The following is a 25,333-nucleotide window of genomic DNA, read 5'->3' as shown; positions in this document are numbered from 1 at the left end:
CCTGGTGAAACTGGAAAGGCCTTCGGGCCACCAGTAAACTTTCAATCATAAAAAAAAAAAAAGATTGACTTGCACGGTGAAGGAATAACATCGTGTAATAAAAATGAAACCCGCAAAATTATTATTTGTGTAATTACTGGTGATTGGACCTCTAGTGAGTCCTCGAGGGTAGGTACCACTGCCCTGCCTATTTCTGCCGTGAAGCAGTAATGCGTTTCGGTTTATAGGGTGGGGCAGCCGTTGTAACTATATACTGAGACCTTAGAACTTATATCTCAAGATGGGGGGCGCATTTACGTCATAGATGTCTATGGGCTCCAGTAACTACTTAACACCAGGTGGGCTGTGAGCTCGTCCACCCATCAGGCAATAAAAAAAAACTTAGTTACTTTGGCATTACGCCAATTTGGCAAAAAATTGAATAATAGAAGAATTTTTTCAATCGGATCAGTAGTTCCTGAGATTAGCGCGCTCAAACAAACAAACTCTTCAGCTTTATAATATTAGTATAGATTGAACATAAAACTATAGATTTGGTTTGATATTTTTGATGTTAAACACATCAGTCACGTTAAGGGCATGTGAACTGAAGATACGTTTCGTAATTATTCGAGATCTTGTTTGGCCTCCGTTCCTCACACACACGCACGCACACATACATAAATACATACTCGTAAAGTTAATATGTTGTGTAATAAAACACAAAGTGCCTGATGGGTCATAAGAAAAATGCATGTTTCATGTTAGTTTGATGTTAGTTTTGCAATTCGCGAGCTGAAGGTCCCTCGAAGTCGTTGATAAGATTATATTCAGTATGTAAATATCATTTGATGGCCACGTAGTATTTCAGGCGTTTTTTTTTTGTTCAGAAGGAATCTGTGCGCATTTTATGTCATGTAGTTTTATAATAAATATTGTTTAAGTAAAATGTGGAATTAATTATGTATTCAAATTTCCTAATCAACTTATTGAATGAATATTGCTAAAATTAAATACTTTTATTAGATTCACACAATTACAAACTGGGTTAAAATTGCCCAATCTAGAGAAAATTGGCTATCCTTGGAGAGGGGCTTTACCCGAGCAGAGGTTCTTGCAAGTGGACATAGTACCTAATATTATTCTACAAACATATTTATTAGTTAATTAATCGCATAGATCACATTGATTTAATTTGTTTTTTGTTTTGATGTCTATGGGCTCTAGTAACCACTTAACACCACGTGGGCCGGAAGCTGGTCCCCCCATCCAAGAAAAATAAATAAATAAAAGAGTAATACACATTCGTAATACTTCTAGATAATACTAATGTTGTTAATCTGTACTGCATCTACAAGTGTGTTCAGGTCTTTGACCGCGCTACGGTACATAGGTTAAATTTCGTTTATTATATTATTAATACGCTTTTATTAGCTTCAGACGTATGTGTGTCAGTATGTATGTATGTAACGGAATCTTTGAACATGATTTTGACCCCCTTCAAATCGTCGGATTAACTCGAAATTTGATATACTTATTAAGGATCGATGATAATTCAAAAATAGAAAAAATATATTGAAATTTAACTAAAAAATGAAAAATAAATAATAGTTTAAAAAAACAAAAAATACACTTTTTTAGAAAATCCAATTAAAAAATAGAATATCCTGAAAAGCACCCCATGCTTTTATACAATAAAATGATTTTTTCTTATACTATTTTTAATTCAAATTTATTAAAATTTATTTTCTATTTTTTAGTTGGATTTTTTATAAAAACGTATTTTGTTAGTTTTTTAAATTATTATTTATTTTTTTCTACAACAATCAACGTTAGACAGCTTAATATGTCGCGTTGTCGGTTCGAAGAAATAACGTTTTTATCATTGTTTGAATCTCTCAAAAATTCTTTCTGCGAACAAAGATTAAAATCACTTTATTGCGAGAGAACGTGCATTGCATTGTTTTAAATTTTTTGATCGCATTAAATCTTCTGTTTAGCTTAAGTACTCGGTTTTATTAAAGAAAATTAATTTTATTGTGCTGGACATTGCAAGCGTGCCCGCGCGTACAATCCAGCTTATCTGTGCCGCGAAACTAAGATATTCGTTTGAAGGGTAGGTTTTTTTTCCTACCTAAGCTGATGGTCTTGAGAGGCTATATCAGCGGAACCTTAACTAGTACGTGAGCTCACGGGGCTCAAACCTGACGACATTGCAGAATCTACCGCCGGATCGGAAACGCGATCCACTGAGTAGATCCGGCGAGAAACTCAGCGGGCTGTGTCTGAGGGTTAATTTACTCGTCGAGCCCTTCGTCGCAAGCGACGGGTTCGACGAGAACGATGACCGGTGGTTGAGGTACCTAAAAGCACCGTTAGTGGATCGGGAGGATCCGAAATGACGTGTTTGGGGCGACGTCGACTGCTTTCCATTCTGTCCGCAGGATCGGGAATGCGAAGAGTAGGATGGTAGAACAAGCGTCATATCTACGTAATGGAGACCCCAGTTCTATCTTTCAAGGCAGCTAGCTGTATGCATATTGAGGTCACTTATAACTGTTAAAAATCATAAGGCGCTGAGGTTGAATATCTTCTCAAACAGACAATAAAAAAACAAACGTTAAAATTACTGTATCACAGATATCGTAAAGTGTTTACAACATAAGAAGTTACGGATGGGCCACCATGTTAACTAAATAGAAATTTGGTTTATTTCCTACTGAACACATCTCGACATGTGTTATCTATTATTATTTTTTTCCTACCTATTATGATAGCCTTGAGGGGCTCAAGCCGGACTGTTGCTAACACTGGCCCTAGCAAGAGCAGTGCTTCGCAGAATCTACCACCGGATCGGAAACGCGATCCACTGAGAAGATCCGGCGTGAAACTCAGTGGGCTGTGTCTGTGGGTTAATTCACTCGTCGAGCCCTTCGTCGCAAGCGACGGGTTCGACGAGGACGGTGACCGGAGCTTGTGGTACCTAAGAGCATCGTTATTGGGTCGGCGTATCTGTTAGTAAAACGGCCTGTTAAAACAATAAATAAGTAATATACAATGGAAATTCAAATAATATAAAAGGGGTACGATGCGAAGAAGGTCAAATGACGTCTAAAATCAAAATTCTGTCTCAAAAGATTTTTTTTATTGCTTAGATGGTTGGACGAGCTCACAGCCCCCTGGTGTGAACTGGTTACTGGAGCCCATAGACATCCACAACGTAAATGCGCCACCCACCTTGAGATATAAGTTCTAAGGTCTCAAGTATAGTTACAACGGCTGTCTCACCCTCCAAGCCGAAACGCATTACTGCTTCACGGCAGAAATAAGCAGGGTGGTGGTACCCACTCGCGCGGACTCACAAGAGGTTCTACCACCAGTAATTACGCAAATTATAATTTGTGCGGGTTTGATTTTTATTACACGATGTTATTCCTTTACCGTGGAAATCAATCGTGAACATTTGTTAAATACGTATTTCATTAGAAAAATTGGTACCCGCCTGAGATTCGAACACCGGGTGCATCGCTCAACACGAATGCACCGGACGTCTTATCCCTTAGGCCACGACGACTACGTCCGAAGATTCTGATATTTTGCGGGATCTAGTACAAAACCAGCACAGTTATACGTAATCTATGCACCCGGACTTCAAGCACTCATAAATAATCGAACTTAAATATGCGTGAGAAAATTACACAACACCTTTACAATGTGCCTATCGCTGCGTTTACTGGGCCAATGTCAACTGCCTTCAAATTTAACTAATTCACTGATTAATGTACAGTAGTGGGTTTTTTGCTTGTTTAGCAAATACATTCACGTCTGCGCTTCGAAGGGTTGATAGCTTTATCTCGTGTAAAGATCGAATAAACCACAAGATACAGAAGATCCCTCCTATCAGCATACTGCGCTGTACCTTTTAATTTAATAGAGAAACTAACGAGCTCACGTGCCACAAGGTTTTAAATAATCACTCAAGTCCATATATTACTGGTGGTAGGACGTCTTGTGAGTCCGCACAGATAGGTACCACCGCCCTGCCTATTTCTGCCGTGAAGCAGTAATGCGTTTCGGTTTGAAGGGTGGGGCAGCCGTTGTAACTATACTGATACCTTAGAACTTATATCTCAAGGTGGGTGGCGGCATTTACGTTGTAGATGTCTATGGGCTCCGGTAATCACTTAACATCAGGTGGGCTGTGAGCTCGTCCACCCATATATACAGAAAGTGAGTGCCATCGACTTCATCCAGGAAGTGGAAGTTTTTATGATTAGACTGGAAGGAGCGAAAGGTTCCCGACAAGAGATAATGGTTCACCCGTGTGGATTCACAGAACTACACGCTAACGGTAAAATAAGGAGGAGACTTTCTGATTTGTTCCTCCTATTTGCAATTTGTTGTTCTCTTTTGGCAATTATAGTTTTTTATAGGATATACTATCCTTGTACACTACTACAAATATTTTAACTTTCATGGAATTCGCAATAATAAAGTGTGTTCCACGAGTACTGATTTGAATTAAAACTAAAATTTAGCAAATCGTAACTTTAAAAGCATATTTTCACCACCAATATTAAACCTGTAGGGAAAGGATATAACAGGATACAAAATCTCTCCTGAACGTGTCCTTCAAAATTCAAATACAAAGGTTTTTGTAATGAATTAACTGACACTAAATTTATTTAGATCAAATGTAAAGAAAGAAAGAAAGAAAGAAAATCTTTATTCGCCAGAAATATAGTTTACAAGATATAGGACATAGCTTCATATATTTCGCCTGTTTAGGCATGCGAAAATTTAATTTATTTTTATATTAATTATAACACAAAATTTACTAAATCTATCTAATTTTTACATTCTATCACTTCTTATACTAATATTTTATTATGTACAACACTTATCATTTAAAAATTCTTGCACACTATAATAAGCCTTGTCTATTAGCCATAAATATAATTTTCTTTTAAATTGAGTTAGTGGAAGATCTCTTATGCTGTTTGGTATCTTATTAAATATTCTGATAGTCATAGGATAACAGTTTGTATGGTAGTAACGAGTATTTATACTTGGTAACATTAGTTTAGTAGGGTATCTTGTATTAAATTGACAGTACTCGCCATACGATTTATATAATTGTGGGTGCTTTTTAACAAACAAAGTTTAAAATTAACCTTTATGCCTGTGTAACCATCCGTTTTTCATTTCCCAGGATGAAATGCAAGCATGGACGCCAGTTCTGACCAACATAGCGTTGCTGATCATCGCAACAGCCCACTGCTTGATCAGCATCGTCAGTATCTACCACTTGTCTAAGAGGATTTGTCCCTGCTTCCGCCCGAAGCAACCCTTCGACCATAACCAATTCGATCCCACTTTTAAAGGAGGTCAGCCGTTTGTGGTTACAGTAGACGAAGCCAAAAAGACTCAAGACGTGGAGAGAAATAAGAACCACGAACTATGTAAGGAGTTGGAGATAAAACTTCAGAGAGAGACTTTGAAGAAAAAAAAGGTTAGATGAATATTTTTTGTTAGCTAATGCTTGAAATGAATGAAAATGAATGTTTTAGTGCCCTTTTAAGTAGACGAGCATACGGTCCCCTTGATGATGAATAGTTACCGTCGCTCAAGGACGTCAGCAATGCCAGGGACAGAGCCAAGCCTCTGCCTACTGCTAATTATTATCCTTTTTATAAATAAAACATTAAAACCTATGGTGAGAACTCGTGAGTATACCTTACGTGTGGTACGTGGTCTTGCGATATGCGACATTCTTACATATGGACCATACATTATTTATGACTAATCACGAGATTCAAGAATCTCGTGAAATACTACAAGTAGTATTTTTGTAACAGTAGTTTGTCATAACTCTGTATGTGTAGTTAATAAAGTTAAGATGTAACACAAAGGATCCTCAAGACTTCAAACATTTCTTTGGAAAACATTTAAGCATAGTCGTTAACAAAGCTGGATATAAAACTCATATCGAGGGTTGAAAGGATATTTTGGTTTAAGCCACACTTCGCTTAATACGCGACACTTTGTAATTAAGGATGCGTTTTATTTGGAATTAGCAGCAATATTTACTTTATTAAAATAGCTGAAGATTTTTTTTTGTTATGATCTTTTTTCCAAATTTCAAACTAAATGGCGACCTGTAAATTTGCCGAAAATGTTGCCCAAACCAAATAGGTCTCCACCGCCCGATATATGTGTGAGGTTAGGTTAAGCTAAACGATCCCTGATCTCCTGCAGTTTCTGTGGTTTCTGTTATTTGTCCATCTCTAACACTGGCTGCAGCTACTTCTAAGACGCGCGGAATATCTGATACTAAAATCATGATTAGATCTCATTAACACATCAGCTTTTCAATATTAGCAACTTTTTTTTGTCCAAAAGGACGAGACTCAGGAATTTGGGAGTGCGAACAGCAAGGAGAAATTGGTGACGCACTGGCTGGGTCAAGGAGCAGCGACGACGGGGCGGACACGACACGGCGTTCGCAAACAGAGAAACAAACACCCCCCCGTGGTCCTCCTGCCTGCCCACCCCGCCAGCACCGTGAGTCTTCATCATACACATCTTCACTACATAGTATAAAACAAAGTCGCTTTCTCTGCCCCTATATCTGTCTGTCCCTATGTATGCTTAAATCTTTAAAACTACGCAATGGATTTTGATGCGGTTTTTTTTAATAGATAGAGTGATTGAAGAGGAAGGTTTATATGTATAATAACAAGGCAATATATAAGGCTATATAATAGCAAGGGCGGGTCGCTAGTAGTACATAATACTAAATGTTAGCAAAAGAAAATCGAAGGATAATTTGAAAATAATACAATCCTACCGCAATCCCGAAATCATCCATACTACCTAGAGCCACTGCATTCATCCACAGTGCGTTTCCAGCCGTGCGATTCTGTAAGCGTTGTTTAACAAACTCGCACGTGAATTTGGTGTGAGTTTTCAAATTGGCATTCTGTAAATTTCATTGTAGTGCCGAATCTACACTAGCGCCCCTCGCGGGTGAATTGAACTAGCAAGCGTGAGTTTTTTTTACTAAAATGTATGAGTTGACGTTTGAAACGGCATTCTGTAGTGTAAATCACGTCGAATTTCGGCAAGAACTTCGCATCGCAAAATCATTTTATTTGTCAAATCAAAAGTTAGTGTTTTAAGTGTTTGTTGTGAGTGAGAATATACGAAAACGTTATAAACCGCTGTTAATTATTAAAAAAATACTATTAATTAACAAAATTGCACTTTAAAATAACTTTATTCTTCATCGATATTTTATGGAGCGTATGTTTTTATTGAAAACATTGTTGAAAGAGGCTGACGCTACGGATCAGCGTGAAATGCGTCGACAAGCCTACGAAATTCACAATTTATCACTTTTAACTTGAGATGACGACTATGTAAAAGTATAAAGAAAGTGTATAGATTGTCGAAGGATCATATGAACCAGTTAGGGTGTGAATTACACCCTTTGACGAAGACTACTAAAAGCCATTGAAAAGGACTTTCAACTCTTCTAAAGGTAGGTATTCCATGTGGTAAGATTGTGTCTTTATGTACAAAATAGGTACTTTAAAACATATTATTAAAGTTTGCCCATTTGTTTATATCCAACTCTCCCATTATTGTAAAACAATACCACTAAACTAATCTACCAAAAATATCTTGAAAGAATACAAATTAGATTCACTAATAACTATGTGTATTGTATAATGATTATTTCTTAGTTTCAGTTATTGTGCACCTTGTTTATTTGGGCAAATGAAGTTACCAAAAAAATCATAAAAGAAAATATAAGAACATATTTGTCCCAGATATCCCAGTGTATATCTGAGGTTGTGGAGGCTCTGAACAACCCAGCAACTATATATAAATATTTAAGATTCCCGCAGAATGCTCAAGAATGGCAAAAGTTGAAGGAAAACTGAAGAAAAAAGAAGAAGGTGGTTTAAACTTAATAAATATTTTTTTTCTTCATAAAAAAGTGCCAATATTAATCTAATGCTAAATATTGCAGTTTTTGTAAAAAAATTAAAATCACTTTGGTTGTTGGGTGTATTGATGGGACGTTGGTGGCCTTAAAAAGACGTGCTACCAATAAAAAATGGTTTTACTGTCACAAAGGCTATCATGCCAGAAAATGTACAATTTGTATAGCCATTAATATTTTTCGAAATTCTGATGATATGTAATCCATAAACGAAATGTGTATTATGAACTATGTATTCAGATTGTATTCATTTCAGTTAAATTGAATTGTGTATATTGCTTTAAAGTTATTGTGAAATTTAGTATTTATATTAAATAAACTTTATTCAGTTATAAAAAAAACAAAATAAAATCTACTAAAGATTAGTCAATGACAGCAAGTAATGACCATTATAATTATTTAACATCTTTTCGGTCTTTCTGTATATGCTCAACGTTCCAACCTTATGACACCTTTTGCTAATTTTTTTTTCATTTCACCATCTAAATGGTTAGACGAGCTCACAGCCCACCTGGTGTTAAGTGGTTACTGGAGCCCATAGACATCTACAACGTAAATGCGCCACCAACCTTGAGATATAAATTCGAAGGTCTCAGTATAGTTACAACGGCTGCGCCACCCTTCAAACCGAAACGCATTACTGCTTCAGAAATAGGCGATAATGCTATGCTAGCTAATACCTGCTAATAATGGCTAGCTAATGCTAATACGAAGAGAGATACTCCTGAAGCTTTGTAGCACCACCTTCATTCCACTGCCCGTAACTCAGTGAAAAGAACAATAGGTCTGTTAAAGAGTAGATTCAGGTGTTTGCTGATCCATAGGGTGCCAATTTATCACCCTGATAAGGTAGCAAAAATAGCTGTTGCGTGTTGTGTTTTGCACAACATTTGCAATTGTGCAGAGCTGCCAGTTCCCATAATCTCAGATTATGAGATTACATTTACATTATGGTGGTCATGTTGAATTACTTTGTTAAATTCTACTAATTAGCTTACTTATAGTGTGAAGTAACTTCAAATATAAATTAATGATTTATAAAAATAGTTTTATTATAGTTTTATTCAATAGTTATATACAATAATTTTGAAATTTGTTTGCATCAGTAATATGTGGAAATACAGGTTTAAAATTCCTAGCTGCATATGCTAATTCCACCAACAGTTCATCCTTCTTGCAGACTGTCAACTATTTATTCCCCCATGGTTGTTTAAGTTATATATCCTGGTACTGTGTAATTTGTTGTAATTTGAGTACACTCTGCTTTTCATTGAAAAGTGATGAAATAGCAGGTCAGGTGTTGAGGTGCTGAAAAAAATAAATTTATTTACAAACAAGGTTAGTTAAAATACAATGTTTAGAATACATACAAGAAAAGGTTTTTATTAACAAGTAACAGCATTATGCACAAATCAATGTCCCTAATATGGTTGTTCAATGAATAGGTACTTTGACCTGAATAAACACTTACCTAACAACCCAATCTCTTGACTAACATGAGACCTACTGTGGCTGGAGCTACTAGTAGTAGCATCACAATAAGTAGAAGTCACTTGCATTTAGTTAGGGGAGGATGACTGCAAAATAAGTGATTCTTGATGCAATGCTAAAAAGCATATAAATATTAATTTTTAAAATGCGTTTTGTTTAGGTATTTATTTAAAATAATTAGGTATAACATACGTACCTGTAGGATGTTTGGGATTGTTCCATTACTGATACATTTTCAGAGTTGGCAATGAATTCTCCTTACAATATTCTGATAATGTGGATTAGTATTTTCAATCTGTTGTAGTTCCTTAAATATAATAAAGTAGGTTATGCCTAAATTTTGTTCATTGATTTTAAACGGAGTATGCAGTCTTTAGCCTACATAATGTCAATTTAGTCAATACTCTGGCACTGCCTGCCACCCCTGTACCGGTGTGCACACCCTTTACCATAGATACAGTCACCTCTGCATCAATAATAACATTCCAACAACATCAATCCAACAGGTATTGCAAATACCTAAATTGTTAATGATTTGATTTATTTAATTCAATATAATTTTTTTTTTTGGTGAATTTGAGATACAGATAAATTACCGATATTCCCTGTTAAAATAGAATATCAATAAAAACGTAGTAGATAGATTTATCATACATAAATAGATGTTAACATGTCCTAAATATCTCTCCGGGAATGGATCATATCTGACAAGATAATTTAGTTCCTATATTTTTTAATATCCTTGTTATCTTATTGAACATGTTGAGATACGATTAAACCTTTTGTTTCGCTAGCTTTTAATCCAAAACGTCTATCAATGCCTCTATTTGCACCAATGTCGGATGAGAAGAACGCTCGTTAAGTCTGTTGGTAATATATTGAAATTTTAGATTAAAAAACAAATGGATGAACCATTGATAGCCTCAAAACTAACTTTTACTTACCTCATAATTTTTATTTAACGTTAAATTCACTCACAAAGTAACAAAAAATCTAGAAAAAGCAAAATAAAAACTTCCGACTGCTTGAGATTGTTTTGAAAACAATTAAAATTTTGTTTTTTAATTCTGGTATTCGCCAGTGCACGCAAAGGAACTTAGCGTACATCCAGAAATTACAATTAATTTCATAAATATATGACTTTTAATTTTCTTTTTAGATATATTAGATGTGGCTTAGACACCAAAGCTTAAATTCATAGTATTTTCTTACAGAATGCTTATAAATACAACGAAAAACTGAAACCGGTAAGCTTCGATTTACATTTGCGCGTATACGGCTATCCCTAGTATATTATAAACAAACTTCGTTGTCACTTCACTTCGCTCGAGGCAGGGTAATTAAGATTAGTGTTTACAGAATGCCAAATCAAGGTCATTCTATTGCGAATGCGAAGTGATGGAGAATTTCGTAGTGAGATGCGAGTTCTTGTTTGAATTTTAGAGAATCGCAAGGCAGAGGTCTTATTTGACACGTACTATCCGGTTTTGGAATAAGCTCTCCTCCACGGTGTTTCCCGAGCGCTATGACATGTCCTTCTTCAAACGAGGCTTGTAAAGATTACTTAACGGTAGGCAGCGGCTTGGCTCTGCCCCTGGAATTACTGAAGTCCATGGGCGACGGTAACCAGTCACGATCAGGTGAGCCGTATGCTCGTTTGCCTACAAGGGTAATACAATAAAATAAAAGCAATTGAGAACCTCCTCCTTTTTTGTGGTCGGTTAAAAAGAGTAGCCATAATGTGCTATGCATGCCATTTCTCAACAGACATAATGTACATACTTAATTAATTTTGAGAAAATGCTATGCCAATTGCTTATCTCAACACGTCGATTTTTAGCTCAAACAACACATATCTTAACCAATTCTATCACCTCATCTATTGACTGATATGCAAATGAAGCCGGCGCATACCATACATTAACTGTTGAACATGATAAAAATCGATAACCAGTTATAATCGTGACAAGTTGGTTTATATCTGTTGCTAAAGAGTAATTGTGTGATATGTTCCGCATTCTTTAACATTTCCTATGTTAAAGATATGTAGTTGTTCGTAAATCATGAATAATACAAACGTTTGAATGTACGGTGAAACGGTGGCTTTCAATTGTTCAATTCTTACACTAATTAAAATTAAAATAAATAATTGTTTTTAATCATGTCTGTTCGTTGCAAGAAAAATCCTTATGTCCTTGTTCGTACGTCTTTGAACTAACAGTCCTAGGCGGGTCGTGTTGCAAGTTGGCGCGGGTAGGTATTCTGCATTCAGAAATTTATGCGGACAGCCGCTGTATCAGTGCAATTGATACTTCAATCATATGATAAGATATTCCGCATAGAACGGCCCAAACTAGGAGTACGTTGACCCCACACGCCAGTTGCATCCATTATAAATCATGCTACATTGCGTGTAGTTAAAAGTTATCAATTACACCGGCTTGTCGTAAATCTAATATAATAATAATAATACTCGTTTTTTTTTTTATATATATATTAAAAGAGGGCTCGATTCTGTTGTGTTATTTTAAATTCGTTAATTCCACGATTAATAAACCGATTTGAAAAATGTACTGCAAAAACTGAGACCTTAGAACTCATGTCTCCAAGTCGGTGGCAGAATTTACGTTGTAGACCTCTATGGATTTCGGGAAACTGGGTCGTGAGTTCATCCACCAATTTGAGCAACAAAAAAATATATTTGAAGTCCAAACACATTCCACGTTATATGTCAAACAAAACGGCAATAAAACGGCACGGTTTTTTCTCGCAACATCGCACCTTGAGTTTGTTTAGCAGAATTCGCACGCCAGAAGTGGATTTGGAGCGCCGTATTCTGGTCTCATTGGTGCTGGGAACAGCTTGTATCACACAATGAAAGAATACGACCTAATATTTGATAATATCATCACGTACCATACCAGATACGCTTTTATCCGGCTCCGTTCGCCACGCTCTCATAACTGGCACTGATTGAAGACCTCATGGATGGATAATAAACATTTCTTTCTGGCACGGTTTCTACGTACACGAGGGGCGGTCACGGTCACAATTCAATCGATTTGTTTTTCTATTGCTTAGATGGGTGGACGAGCTCACAGCCCACCTGGTGGTAAGTGGTTACCGGAGCCCATAGACATCCACAACGTAAATGCGCCACCCACCTTGAGATAAGTTCTAAGATCTCAAGTATAGTTACAACGGCTTCCCCACCCTTCAAGCCGAAACGCATTACTGCTTCACGACAGAAATAGGTAGGGTGGTGGTATCTACCCGTGCGGACTCACAAGAGGTCCTACCAACAGTAAAGTACCTATTCGCTGATAACCTAAGAGGTTATTCCAGTTACGCCGGGTACGGGACGGGTAGGTGAGCTCACGGGCTCAACTTGTGAGAATTTGCTAACACTAGCCCTAGCCAGAGCAGTGCTTCACAGAATTTACCACCGGATCGGAATCGCGATCCACTGAGAAGATCCGACGAGAAAAATTCTGCTGCGTCTATGAGTTAGGTTCAATCGAACCACGCGTTTCAGAACTGCACTTAAAAGCATCTAAAAGTCATTCCCTAGCTCAGACAAGATCATATTTACCATTTCATGGTTTTCCGCTTGGAGGCTGTAACGGATCAGTGACATATCAGTGACATAAGAAGATATTGGTAGTTGTCATAATAAATTTATAACTAACTGGAAACAAATCATGCGCTGTCGTCTGGCCCCAAATTAGGATTGCCGGTGTAATGGGTACCGGAGACTTGTATACATACTTATATACGTTTCAATATATACCTATGTATATAGATAATAAACCCCCAGACAAAAAGCTAATAAACCTGTTCATCACACGAATGTTTTCCCTATTTGGGAATCGAATCCACGACTCTCGGCGCAACAGTCCGAGGCTGTAATCTAACTTCTACACTTTACCAATTAATTAATAAATAGCTAATTCCATAATTGTGCTTCTTTAATGAAGTTCGCCGATAAATATAACGTTATGATTCCATTGCGTGACCGATATTTTCATTATTGTATTATAATAGTGATCATATTTCTTTTGGCGCGATACTTTCATCAGTTTTTGTTCGCTTGGCCGCAGTGAACCGAAACATTTCGACTTGCGTCAAAAGTAGGCCTTTGTTAATAATAATTACGTTTCGACTCTATCTTTCCATATTATTTATATGAAAAAAATTTAGTTTCTAAATAAATATTGTTACAGAAAAACATAATATTATGTATATTTTAATTACAAATATTCGATACGCCAATTTTTTTTATTTATTGCTTATATGGTTGGACGAGCTCACAGCCCAAAGTGGTTACTGGAGCCCATAGACATCTACAACGTAAATGCGCCACCCACCTTGAGATATAAGTTCTAAGGCCTCAGTATAGTTACAAAATTAGAACGAGAATAAATCGTTAACTATTTTCAAATTAAAAAATATCAATTTTTTCATATAGGTATACAATTATAAAAACAATGTTTGTTGCTGAGAATAACATTTTAAATTTTTCAGCGTAAATGAATGTATTTAGTGCGAATGAAGCTAAATGGAATTTTCGTTTCTAAACCAAATACCGTAGTTACAAGTTCTCTAAAACTAAGTCAGGCAAAGAAAAGAATAAATGTTTTATGTAATTTTTAATGTTTGCATTGTTTTGTATCGCGTGTGTGCATTGCGTGCGTTCATTCGCTAGCTCACCGTTTACCGTTCACAAAACTACTGCGTTTTTCTACGCTTTTATTGTATTTTGACTTCCTATGTTTGTTTGCTTCTTATGAAACGCTTCAACGACACTAGATCTGATTCGAATTCGATAATGTCACAATTCGAAAATCAGCTGCAAGCGATTGTAGTTTTTAAAGCTAATCGATACAAGGATATTTTTAAAGTGAGGTTGGGTGAGATTATCATTAAAATGTATTGGCCATCATACAACACAAGATGTTTGACAGATGCTCGAATCTCGCTTATGACATTTTCAAGATAAGCTTGCGTATATACAAGTATCAAACAACAACATTCAGACTGTCGGTCTACCGACTGGTGGTAGGACCTCTTGTCAGTCCGCACGGTACCACCACCCTGCCTATTTCTGCCGTGAAGCAGTAATGCGTTTCGGTTTGAAGGATGGGGCAGCCGTTGTAACTTCAATTGAGACCTTAGAACTTATATCACAAGGTGGGTGGCGCATTTACGTTATAGATGTATATGGGCTCCAGTAACCATTTAACACCAGGTGGGTCGTGAGCTCGTCCACCCAAGTAAGCAAAAAAAAAATCGAGCTATATCACCCGCTCGGTGTAATCTTTCCTCTGTCATTATACTCCACAATTGCTTAGTGTCACGCTACGAATTTACACGGGCTGTATCGCATTAATCTCCGACTGGCTGTTGTCTGACATTGTTATTGCCATAGACAGGAAGCTCACCATCCAATTGTTAATTAAGTTGTCGTTGGAGTTCACGGCGTAAATATCGGTGGCAGCGTGAACGAAAGGCGGAACACTTAGCTGAATTCCGAGAACGTATGATCACTTTGCTGCAGAAATAGATGAGCGTTTGGCGGCGACCCTTGCGGGCTCACGACCCACCCCTCCTCCGGTACAATTACAATGCCCTTGTCGGTAATAACCAGCTCACTAATAACACTGATACAAACTTTTCTTCCGTTTCAAATCTCACCGTAAATTGTCTTTAAATCACTGTATTTAATAGAACAAAATGTGTTCAGAACATGTAAAATGTTTTGCAATTATCTGTGGAATAACCGGGTTTTGTTGAAGATGTAGCTGTTTAGTTTATTAAATCCCAAACTTAAGAAAAGTAACGATTTCATGATAAGAAAGAGGCTGTGATCTGCGTGAATTGGTAAACATATTTTTTTTATTACATTGCCTAGTCGTCGTGGCTTAAAGTTTAAGACGTCCTGTCGATATATCGACCGATGCAACTGAACCGGGGTTCAAATCTCGCTCGAGGTTATAAATTTTTGTAATGAAATAAATACTTACTTGACTTAAGTGAAGGAATGACGTCGAGAAATAAAAATCAAATCCACAAAAAATGTAATTTGCGAAATTACTATACAATAGAGAGACATAGACCTCAAGTCTCAAAATGGATGGCTTCACATTTTGATTTACATATATGGGGTCCTGTAAACACTTAACGCTAGGTGGGCCGCGATACCGTTCACCCTATACGAAAAAAAACAATAAGATACCATTGGACCACGGGTGCGGATTCTGTTCAACTTTGAGGAGATAAAGTCGACTGTCAAACATGAAGGTTCGGTAATAAGGTGCGTTAAGGTCGAGCCACACCTGTCCGCGAGGCGAACGCACTCGCGGTATTCATGCCAAGGATCTCTAACTATTGACAGCATTAATTTCTTTTATAGCTTTTGCTTGCGGCTTCAGTGGTTTTAAATGCTATATATTCGTGTTTTACTTGTTACACATTCAACTCGTGTTTGTATCGAGTGTATCGATGTCATTAACAATGTCGATTGCTAACACTAAAGTCATGTAAGTAGGATACGCGATTCCCTGTGAAAATAATATTCTTTGACCTCCAATCATTAAGGGTAAAAAGTGGTGAACTCTTCTCCTTAAATACATATCACTTTACATTTTTTAAGACACCGCGGCCTAACCTAATGATTGATACCGTGATATACTTCATTGAATAACATATAATTTTTGTAGAAAACAATAAATAGTTTATTTGAAGAAAACCGACGCACATTTCCACATAATAATATGTATATATGTACATGTATACGGAGCGAAAATAGTAATTGCATTTGGTTATGTGCTGGTAATAACCACCTTTGGTAATTTTAATTCTAATTATGTATAATTCGTTTGTCGCAATAAAGCATTGTGTAATAAGAATGTTTAGTCAAAACTGTGCTTTAGTCAGAAGAATTCTTTAGGATATTTCTACAGCGTTATGTTTACACGACAATTGCTTTTTGGATTATTTGGTGGCGGCCTGACTCCTATGTTGATGTCCACGAGTCCGCAAGGGACGCTAAATATTTACCATAAAATGGGGACATATAATAAAATTGTGTGCCTTTAAAAAAAATATCAGTTTTTTTCAAACTTTTCGTATACTTTACTAGGCTGTCAGAAACAATTGGTTTTCATAAAATACTAAGATTTTTCAAACATGCTTATTAGTGTCACAGGGTTCATCTATCCTTGGAACAATAATTTAACTGATGTAATCCTTGCATATTTTGATTTCATGTTGTAATAATTTGACATTTCAGACCAAAAAATAAATCTAGCGTTTTAAGTTTAAACAAACATTTTTTAAATGTATAGGAAACTATTTTGTGCATATGTGAAACAGCTTAAAGGATTTGAATCAAGTTTTGTGGTTAGATATGTTTTTTTTAATGTTATCTATATTTTCTATCACAGGTCTATATCCTTATTCCCTGTCGTTCTTTACTTTCTTAACTCATTCATTCTTTACATCGTCAACAATTACTCTCAAAAGTGTATACTGTCTCTAAATTAATATCATTTTGTTAAATATTCATGAACTTCATCTGCGTAATATAATGAACACATTCGAAGCGTAATTATGATGATTCAGAAAGAAATAAACCATCACTTTATTACATAAGACATGTAATTATGTTAACACAACGCCCTCGTCGTAAGATGTCCATCAAAAAAGTATATCTGGTAATCGATGATTTAACATTTGACGCAGGGCTGATCCCAATGCGCTGTATGTCTGACAATCAAAATACTAGGTAGATGATATTTCTACACAGGTTAATAGAGTGGGGAAGAGTGTCTCATCTTTATTTGACTCGTAAAGTGTTTCAGGTACTTACGTATTAACGCCACCGCAGCAAAAATTCAAACAATGAACTAATAAAAAGCGATCTTGTTTTTGAAGTGAAAACTTCTTTAGAATCGTTGTGATTTCAAACTGGATGCAACGGAAAAAACGACAGGTAAGAGACACAAATACAAAAATGTGTAGGATGAAGCCAGCAAAGAATGAGACAGAAATATACATACTATTTAATACAGCGCCATCTGTGAGATTTTTTAATACTAACGTGTGTATGAAAGCTCTTGTAGTGAATTTTAATTTAGGATTATACGTGAAATTAAAATATCAATTCACAGAGGGCGCTACCTTACAATTATTTACTAATGACAAAATTTTACATATACTTAAGACGTTTAGGATAATTGTATTTTAATTTTGGAAGGTTTCACTTCTACCACGTGTGAATTGCACACATTTTGTTTTTTTATCTATAGTCGCCTTGTTGTTTGTACACGCAAGAAGAGATCTTTAGTGTCCTTATTGTCTTGTTATTTGCTGCTTTGTGGCCCAATTTTTAGTGCTACAAGAATGAATTTTTGCTGCGGTGGCGTTAATACGTAGGTACTGTGTTTCAAGCCAACACAAGAAAAACCATTCAAATACCTACCTATATAAAGTTTTTTTTTTCCTACTTATTCACCGGTAGCCTTACGAGTAGGTGAGCTCACGGACTCAACCTGAGAGAATTTCCTAATACTAACCGTAACCAAGAGCAAATACAGTAATTTAGTCACAGGATCACATTTTTCACTAATGTAAACTTTGACGAGACCAGTGACCTATTTCTAATAAACTACTATGAAACAATGCTTTAGAGAATCGGAATGAAGTGGCAGGATTCTTGGGAAAGGGACGTCAGTGGTGGAAAATAAAGAAAAACATCTTGTTACATTTTTTTCGTAACTGACATTTTATTTTAATTTCGCATTTAACATTTATGAAGAGAAATGTACATTAAGCTCGGAATACAAAATTAGAACAAAGAAATTCAAAAAAGAAAACGCGAAGAGATAATAATTAAAACTACATATTATAATTTTTCAGTATCATTTTGCGTATTATACTCAATTACATACAATATTTTTAAGTAGAATAAAGCCCCTATCCGTAACGATAGGATTTTTTAACGCTTACGGTCTCGCAAATCAACGTGATCAGGTTTCTGACTTTTTGCGTGACCATCAAATTGATATCTTTTTAGTGCAGGAGACCCTACTTAAGCCCGCGCGCCGTGACCCTAAAATCGCGAACTATAACATGGTCAGGAACGACAGGCTCTCTGCTCGTGGTGGTGGTACCGTCATTTACTATAGAAGAGCCCTGCATTGCGTCCCGCTCGATCCTGCCGCGCTCGCTAATATCGAAGCATCAGTGTGCCGAATCTCACTGACGGGACACGCGCCGACCGTTATCGCGTCCGTTTATCTTCCACCGGATAAGATCGTTCTAAGCAGTGATATCGAGGCGCTGCTCGGCATGGGGAGCTCTGTCATTCTGGCGGGCGACCTAAATTGTAAACACATCAGGTGGAACTCACACACTACAACCCCGAATGGCAGGCGGCTTGACGCGTTAGTCGATGATCTCGCCTTCGATATCGTCGCTCCGCTAACCCCGACTCACTACCCGCTAAATATCGCGCATCGCCCGGATATACTCGACATAGCGTTATTAAAAAACGTAACTCTGCGCTTACACTCGATCGAAGTAGTTTCAGAGTTAGATTCAGACCACCGTCCCGTCGTTATGAAGCTCGGTCGCGCTCCCGATTCCGTTCCCGTCACGAGGACTGTGGTGGATTGGCACACGCTGGGCATCAGCCTGGCTGAATCTGATCCACCATCGCTCCCGTTTAACCCAGACTCTACCCCGTCTCCTCAGGATACCGCTGAAGCCATAGACATCTTAACGTCACACATCACCTCGACATTAGATAGGTCATCGAAACAAGTTGTAGCGGAGGACTTCCTTCACCGCTTCAAATTGTCCGACGATATTAGGGAACTCCTTAGAGCTAAGAACGCCTCGATACGCGCCTACGAAGGTATCCTACCGCGGAAAATCGTATTCGAATGCGTGCCCTACAACGCGACGTAAAGTCTCGCATCGCCGAAGTCCGAGATGCCAGATGGTCTGATTTCTTAGAAAGACTCGCGCCCTCTCAAAGGTCTTACTACCGCTTAGCTCGTACTCTCAAATCGGATACGGTAGTAACTATGCCCCCCCTCGTAGGCCCCTCAGGCCGACTCGCGGCGTTCGATGATGATGAAAAAGCAGAGCTGCTGGCCGATACATTGCAAACCCAGTGCACGCCCAGCACTCAATCCGTGGACCCTGTTCATGTAGAATTTGTAGACAGTGAGGTAGAACGCAGAGTCTCCTTGCCACCCTCGGACGCGTTACCATCCGTCACCCCGATGGAAGTTAAAGACTTGATCAAAGACCTACGTCCTCGCAAGGCTCCCGGTTCCGACGGTATATCCAACCGCGTTATTAAACTTCTACCCATCCAACTCATCGTGATGTTGGCATCTATTTTCAATGCCGCTATGGCGAACTGTATCTTTCCCGCGGTGTGGAAAGAAGCGGACGTTATCGGCATACATAAACCCGGTAAACCAAAAAATCATCCGACGAGCTACCGCCCGATTAGCCTCCTCATGTCTCTAGGCAAACTGTATGAGCGTCTGCTCTACAAACGCCTCAGAGACTTCGTCTCATCCAAGGGCATTCTCATCGATGAACAATTCGGATTCCGTACAAATCACTCATGCGTTCAACAGGTGCACCGCCTCACGGAGCACATTCTTGTGGGGCTTAATCGACCAAAACCGTTATACACGGGAGCTCTCTTCTTCGACGTCGCAAAAGCGTTCGACAAAGTCTGGCATAACGGTTTGATTTTCAAACTATTCAACATGGGCGTGCCGGATAGTTTCGTGCTCATCATACGGGACTTCTTGTCGAACCGCTCTTTTCGATATCGAGTCGAGGGAACCCGCTCCTCCCCACGACCTCTCACAGCTGGAGTCCCGCAAGGCTCTGTCCTCTCACCCCTCCTATTTAGCTTATTCGTTAACGATATTCCCCGGTCGCCGCCGACCCATTTAGCTTTATTCGCCGACGACACGACTGTTTACTATTCCAGTAGAAACAAGTCCCTAATCGCGAAGAAGCTTCAGAGCGCAGCCCTAGCCCTAGGACAGTGGTTCCGAAAATGGCGCATAGACATCAACCCAGCGAAAAGTACTGCGGTGCTATTTCAGAGGGGAAGCTCCACACGGATTTCCTCCCGTATTAGGAGGAGGAATCTCACACCCCCGATTACTCTCTTTAGTCAATCCATACCCTGGACCAGGAAGGTCAAGTACCTGGGCGTTACCCTGGATGCATCGATGACATTCCGCCCGCATATAAAATCAGTCCGTGACCGTGCCGCGTTTATTCTCGGTAGACTCTACCCCATGATCTGTAAGCGGAGTAAAATGTCCCTTCGGAACAAGGTGACACTTTACAAAACTTGCATAAGGCCCGTCATGACTTACGCGAGTGTGGTGTTCGCTCACGCGGCCCGCACACACATACACACCCTTCAATCTCTACAATCCCGCTTTTGCAGGTTAGCCGTCGGAGCTCCGTGGTTCGTGAGGAACGTTGACCTACACGACGACCTGGGCCTCGAATCTATCCAGAAATACATGAAGTCAGCGTCGGAACGGTACTTCGATAAGGCTATGCGTCATGATAATCGCCTTATCGTAGCCGCCGCTGACTACTCCCCGAATCCTGATCATGCAGGAGCCAGTCACCGTCGACGCCCTAGACACGTCCTTACGGATCCCTCAGATCCAATAACCTTTGCACTAGACGCCTTCAGCTCTAGGAGCAGGCTTAGGGACCTCGGTAACCGTACTCGTCGAACTCGACAAAGAGTTCGCCGTGCAACCTAACCCATGAATCAGCTCGCTGAGTTTCTCGCCGGATCTTCTCAGCGGGTCGCGATTCCGATCCGGTAGTAGATTCATTCGCGAAGCAGCTGCTCTTGAGCTGTTAGGTCTCCTTCGGAGGCGCTCGGGTAGCTGTTAGCAAATCCCACCCCTCCTGGCTGAGCCTTTGCTCGCCCACCTGTCCTGGTGAAACTGGAAAGGCCTCCGGGCCACCAGTAATCCTTCAATCATAAAAAAAAAAAAAAAAACAATATTTTTTTTAAATAAATAAATATTTACTAACAATCAGTCCACGTTAACTGGTCCCGTGCTAAGTTCGTAAAGAACTTGTGTTACAGGTACCAGATAACGGATGATAAATGTAAGATTTTTATTATACACATACATATATTTAATATTTAATACACATCCATTACCCTAGAAAAGACATTTATATTTATCATACAAATATCTTCCCTTGGCGGGATTCGAACCCACGACCCCCTTGTGTAGTGACCATGTCACTTACCACCAGACGGCCGTTATATACTATATAGTACACAAGAGATTACAGAGTAGAACACGTTATAATTATGTTTACAGATCGCGAAATCGGTGTTTTCACATCGGTATCGTTATGACATATCCTTCTACAAACTTGGTCTGAAAAGACTGCTGTGCGATAAACAGCTTCTTAAGCTCACAGCATTGCTAATGTCGATGAGCGTTGGTCACGGCTCACCATCAGCTGGGCCAGATTCTCGCGTAGACAATAAGAAACCTTTTCTTTTATTTTTTCATGAAACGAATCTTATTAGGCAGCCCTCAGATAACTCACGGCATGTCCGAGTGCAGTGAGAACCCCAGCAATTACCACTTTCACCACGCCCGTGGCTATCCACGTGGAAACAGCCTATTACAGCGGCTGACACCTAAACGCCTCAACCGCCTGAGGCTGCGTTCGTAACAAAGCGTTGCTACAAACAAAATCCTTTGATAATGGTTCTTGATGAGAAATCATATTTCAATACAACCGTCTGCCTCACAATTGACAGTGTTATTGTCGGCAACAACTGATTTAAATTACGATTCTAGTTAACCTGGAAATGTGAGTACTTATGAAGTGAAGTCGTCGTGGCCTAAAGGATAAGATGTCCGGTGCATTCGTGTTGAGCGATGCACCAGCGTTCGAATCTCAGGCGGGTACCAATTTTTCTAATGAAATACGTACTCAACAAATGTTCACGATTGACTTCCACGGTGAAGGAACAACATCGTGTAATAAAACTCAAACCCGCAAAATTATAATTTGCGTAATTACTGGTGGTAGGACCTCTTGTGAGTCCGCGCGGGTAGGTACCACCACTCTGCCTATTTCTGCCATGAAGCAGTAATGCGTTTCGGTTTGAAGGGTGAGGCAGCCGTTGTGACTATACATGAATACTATAGAACTTATATCTCTAGGTGGGTGGCCATTTACGTTGTAAATGTCTGTCACCAAGTGGGCTGTGAGCTCGTCTACCCGTCTAAGCAATAAAAAAAAATTAAAAAAAAGTCTTATTTCCGGATAAATATTCGTTGGAAACTAAAACAGTTAAAACCGGATATATAAAGGTCACGATAAAATTCCCATAATTATAATTAAATTTAAAATATCGTATTCTTCTTATTATACTTGTTGGTATTCCATATATATTTAGTGTTCATTCTTTTCTGAGTATAAATTAAACTAGACGTAAAAAAGTATTATATGACGGCAAGCGTTTAATCGAAATGTAGACAAATAGCACTTTAGCACTATGTTACGAAAATGTTATAATTATACCACATTATTATATTCTACGATACTATAAATCTTATAAAGCCAGTTTGGTGCCACGGTCCAAGGCTAAGACGTTCCGAATTAAACATTTTTTTTTGTTAAAATCAAGCAGTCCCAAACCACGTGACAACAGAACTAGAGAAATCTGTAAAAATTTGGCCTATTTCAAAGAGTACGTATGACCCACCTCGTGTGAACCCTTCGCAGCAGATATAGCAGAACAGGAGCTCCAACTTTTGCGAGCTCACAAAATGCCAAACCAATAGCACTAAATATGCTTTTGCTATTAGGAGAATTCGACAAAAAAATAAGATAAGAATACAACCGGTACTGACGGACGATAATGAGGTAGCAACAGGCCAAGTTGCTCAGGGAGACCCAGGTCACAAACACATTATCGTTTGAGTAAAACACAGAGTGTTATCATTGTAGAAGATTTTGTAGTAAATAATCATCGAAAAGAGCATTGACCCCATATCGAGAAAGTTCGCTGCCAGGGTGACCACGCATCACAATACGATCGGACAGTCCGAGCAACTGAATAATTCTGCATAACATGTTTTATTCATCTTACATTGTGACGTCTGTCTTTTTCAAAAATCTCAAGGAGCACTTTGAAGCGTTTCATCAAAACGTCAAGCGCTTGCTTGTTTGTGACTTGAATTAGAATAATCCATTGGATTTAATTCAATGCTGTTTTGCTTAATACTGATTATCGATAAGTTACATTGGTCGAAACTTCCCAGTAGCCATTTAAATTAAAAACAAACAGTGATTGTTTCTAAAATCATAATCCTCGATTAGCTTTATCGTTTTCCAATAAACCATTGTCACTAGAATCCACAACTGTTTTTGCCTTCAATTGATTGGCGCGGCTCATAACAACGAATGGTGTGAAGAGACCTTTACCTCAATCATATGTCTTTGTCATTATCTACTGTTGATGTGAAACCAAAAACATGTTTAATTGTTTATTGTTGCATAAAAGTTTATGTGTTTCATACAAGCACAGAATTGTTTAGAGTTTTAAATTGTCAATATACTCATAAACACATTAAGTCGAATTTTATTGTATAAAAGCTCTTCTTCTTATTCTATTATTATTATTTTTTATTCTCTTCTCTTCGACCACAACATGTAACATCGCGGTAAAAATTTGGTGAGAACAGAAACATTCAGACTAAGTGTTTCTCGATTGATTTTCTATATATATAAAAATGAATTGCTGTTCATTAGTCTCGCTAAAACTGGAGAACGGCTGTACCGATTTGGCTAATTTTGGTCTTGAATTATACGTGGAAGTTCATAAAAGATTTCAAAGGTGAATAAATATGAAAATGCTCGGAATTATATTATATAAAACAAACAATTTAGTTTTTCCTTTGATGTGTCCCCTGTCGGAGGCATTCCTTTTTTTTTTAAGTTTTTTTTATACAAAAGTTTAGGTGTTTTATTTATCGATTGAGGCACTACGATGTCTACCGGGTCAGCTAGTTTATAATATATCTGATGTTTTAGATGAAATATTCAAACGTAAGCTCTAGACTGCTTTACGGCGACACCCTAATAGGCATGGAGTTTTTTAATAGGCAGTTTGACGGTACAGGCCCGTGGGAGCTCGGAATACGCCATACATAACTTACTGGTAAATCTAGCTATCGATAGCCATTGGTCGACCTTCCACCGTCCAAATAAAAGCTATTTTAGTGATTGGATTTTGCAACATCCTGTATGTAGATACAGATCTTTGCAAATTAAATATTGACGCGTTTCCTCTCTCAAGGGGTATTAGTTAAGCGTTGATATTATGACAGAGGTAAAGCACTTTGTCGCTTTTGTGAACTCAGTTGCAACAATTAGGCTTTTCAATTTTAATGACTTTAACAATACATAGAATACAATCTCCCATCTTATGATTGCAAATTTACTCAGCGTAATCACAATTATAGTGAAACACGGAAGAAAATAATCATAATGTTTTATTTTATTTGAACAAACATGATTTTAAAACAATAGCGTTTTACAATGTTCCGAAGGCGTGATGTGATCGCATCTCTGTCCCCATTCGCAAAGGTTCTGTCATTACGCGGACATACAAATTATGTTATAATTGTGGCGGCAACAGTTTCTTGTTCAATCTATATATTACGTATATTAATACGTGAAGCAAAAACTTTGTATCTCTTTTTACGAAAATTGCGCGGACTAAGGAGTATGAAATTTTCCACA

The 25,333-nt window shown here is 38.1% G+C and overlaps 1 protein-coding gene and 2 long non-coding RNA genes across 4 annotated transcripts in view; 2 read left to right on the top strand and 1 right to left on the bottom strand.

Annotated features, from left to right (window-relative positions):
- Window positions 1–25,333, top strand: part of LOC114244610 (uncharacterized) — a 73,743-nt gene that overhangs the window by 26,283 nt on the left and 22,127 nt on the right. The window contains exons 3-4 of the mRNA XM_028176488.2: window positions 5,192–5,491; window positions 6,382–6,543. Coding sequence (XP_028032289.2) covers window positions 5,192–5,491; window positions 6,382–6,543 — 462 coding nt within the window. The remainder of the gene's footprint in view (window positions 1–5,191; window positions 5,492–6,381; window positions 6,544–25,333) is intronic.
- Window positions 6,888–9,034, top strand: LOC114247996 (uncharacterized). The gene is made up of 2 exons (XR_003624920.2): window positions 6,888–7,522; window positions 7,728–9,034. It is a non-coding gene; the product is annotated as an uncharacterized LOC114247996 (long non-coding RNA).
- On the bottom strand, window positions 9,018–10,940 carry LOC114252421 (uncharacterized). 2 transcript variants are annotated; one of them, XR_016324421.1, is made up of 5 exons: window positions 10,426–10,940; window positions 10,136–10,345; window positions 9,678–9,788; window positions 9,462–9,596; window positions 9,018–9,298 (listed from the first exon to the last, which is right to left on the bottom strand). It is a non-coding gene; the product is annotated as an uncharacterized LOC114252421 (long non-coding RNA). The 2 variants fall into 2 exon arrangements; XR_016324422.1 differs by having other exon boundaries at window positions 10,261–10,345.

Source organism: Bombyx mandarina, chromosome 17 (assembly GCF_030267445.1).
Source record: "Bombyx mandarina strain Sakado chromosome 17, ASM3026744v2".
NCBI classification, from domain to species: Eukaryota; Metazoa; Arthropoda; class Insecta; order Lepidoptera; family Bombycidae; genus Bombyx; species Bombyx mandarina.
The sequence above is the reverse complement of the archived record's forward strand: the minus strand, read 5'-3'. Positions and strand labels throughout refer to the sequence as shown.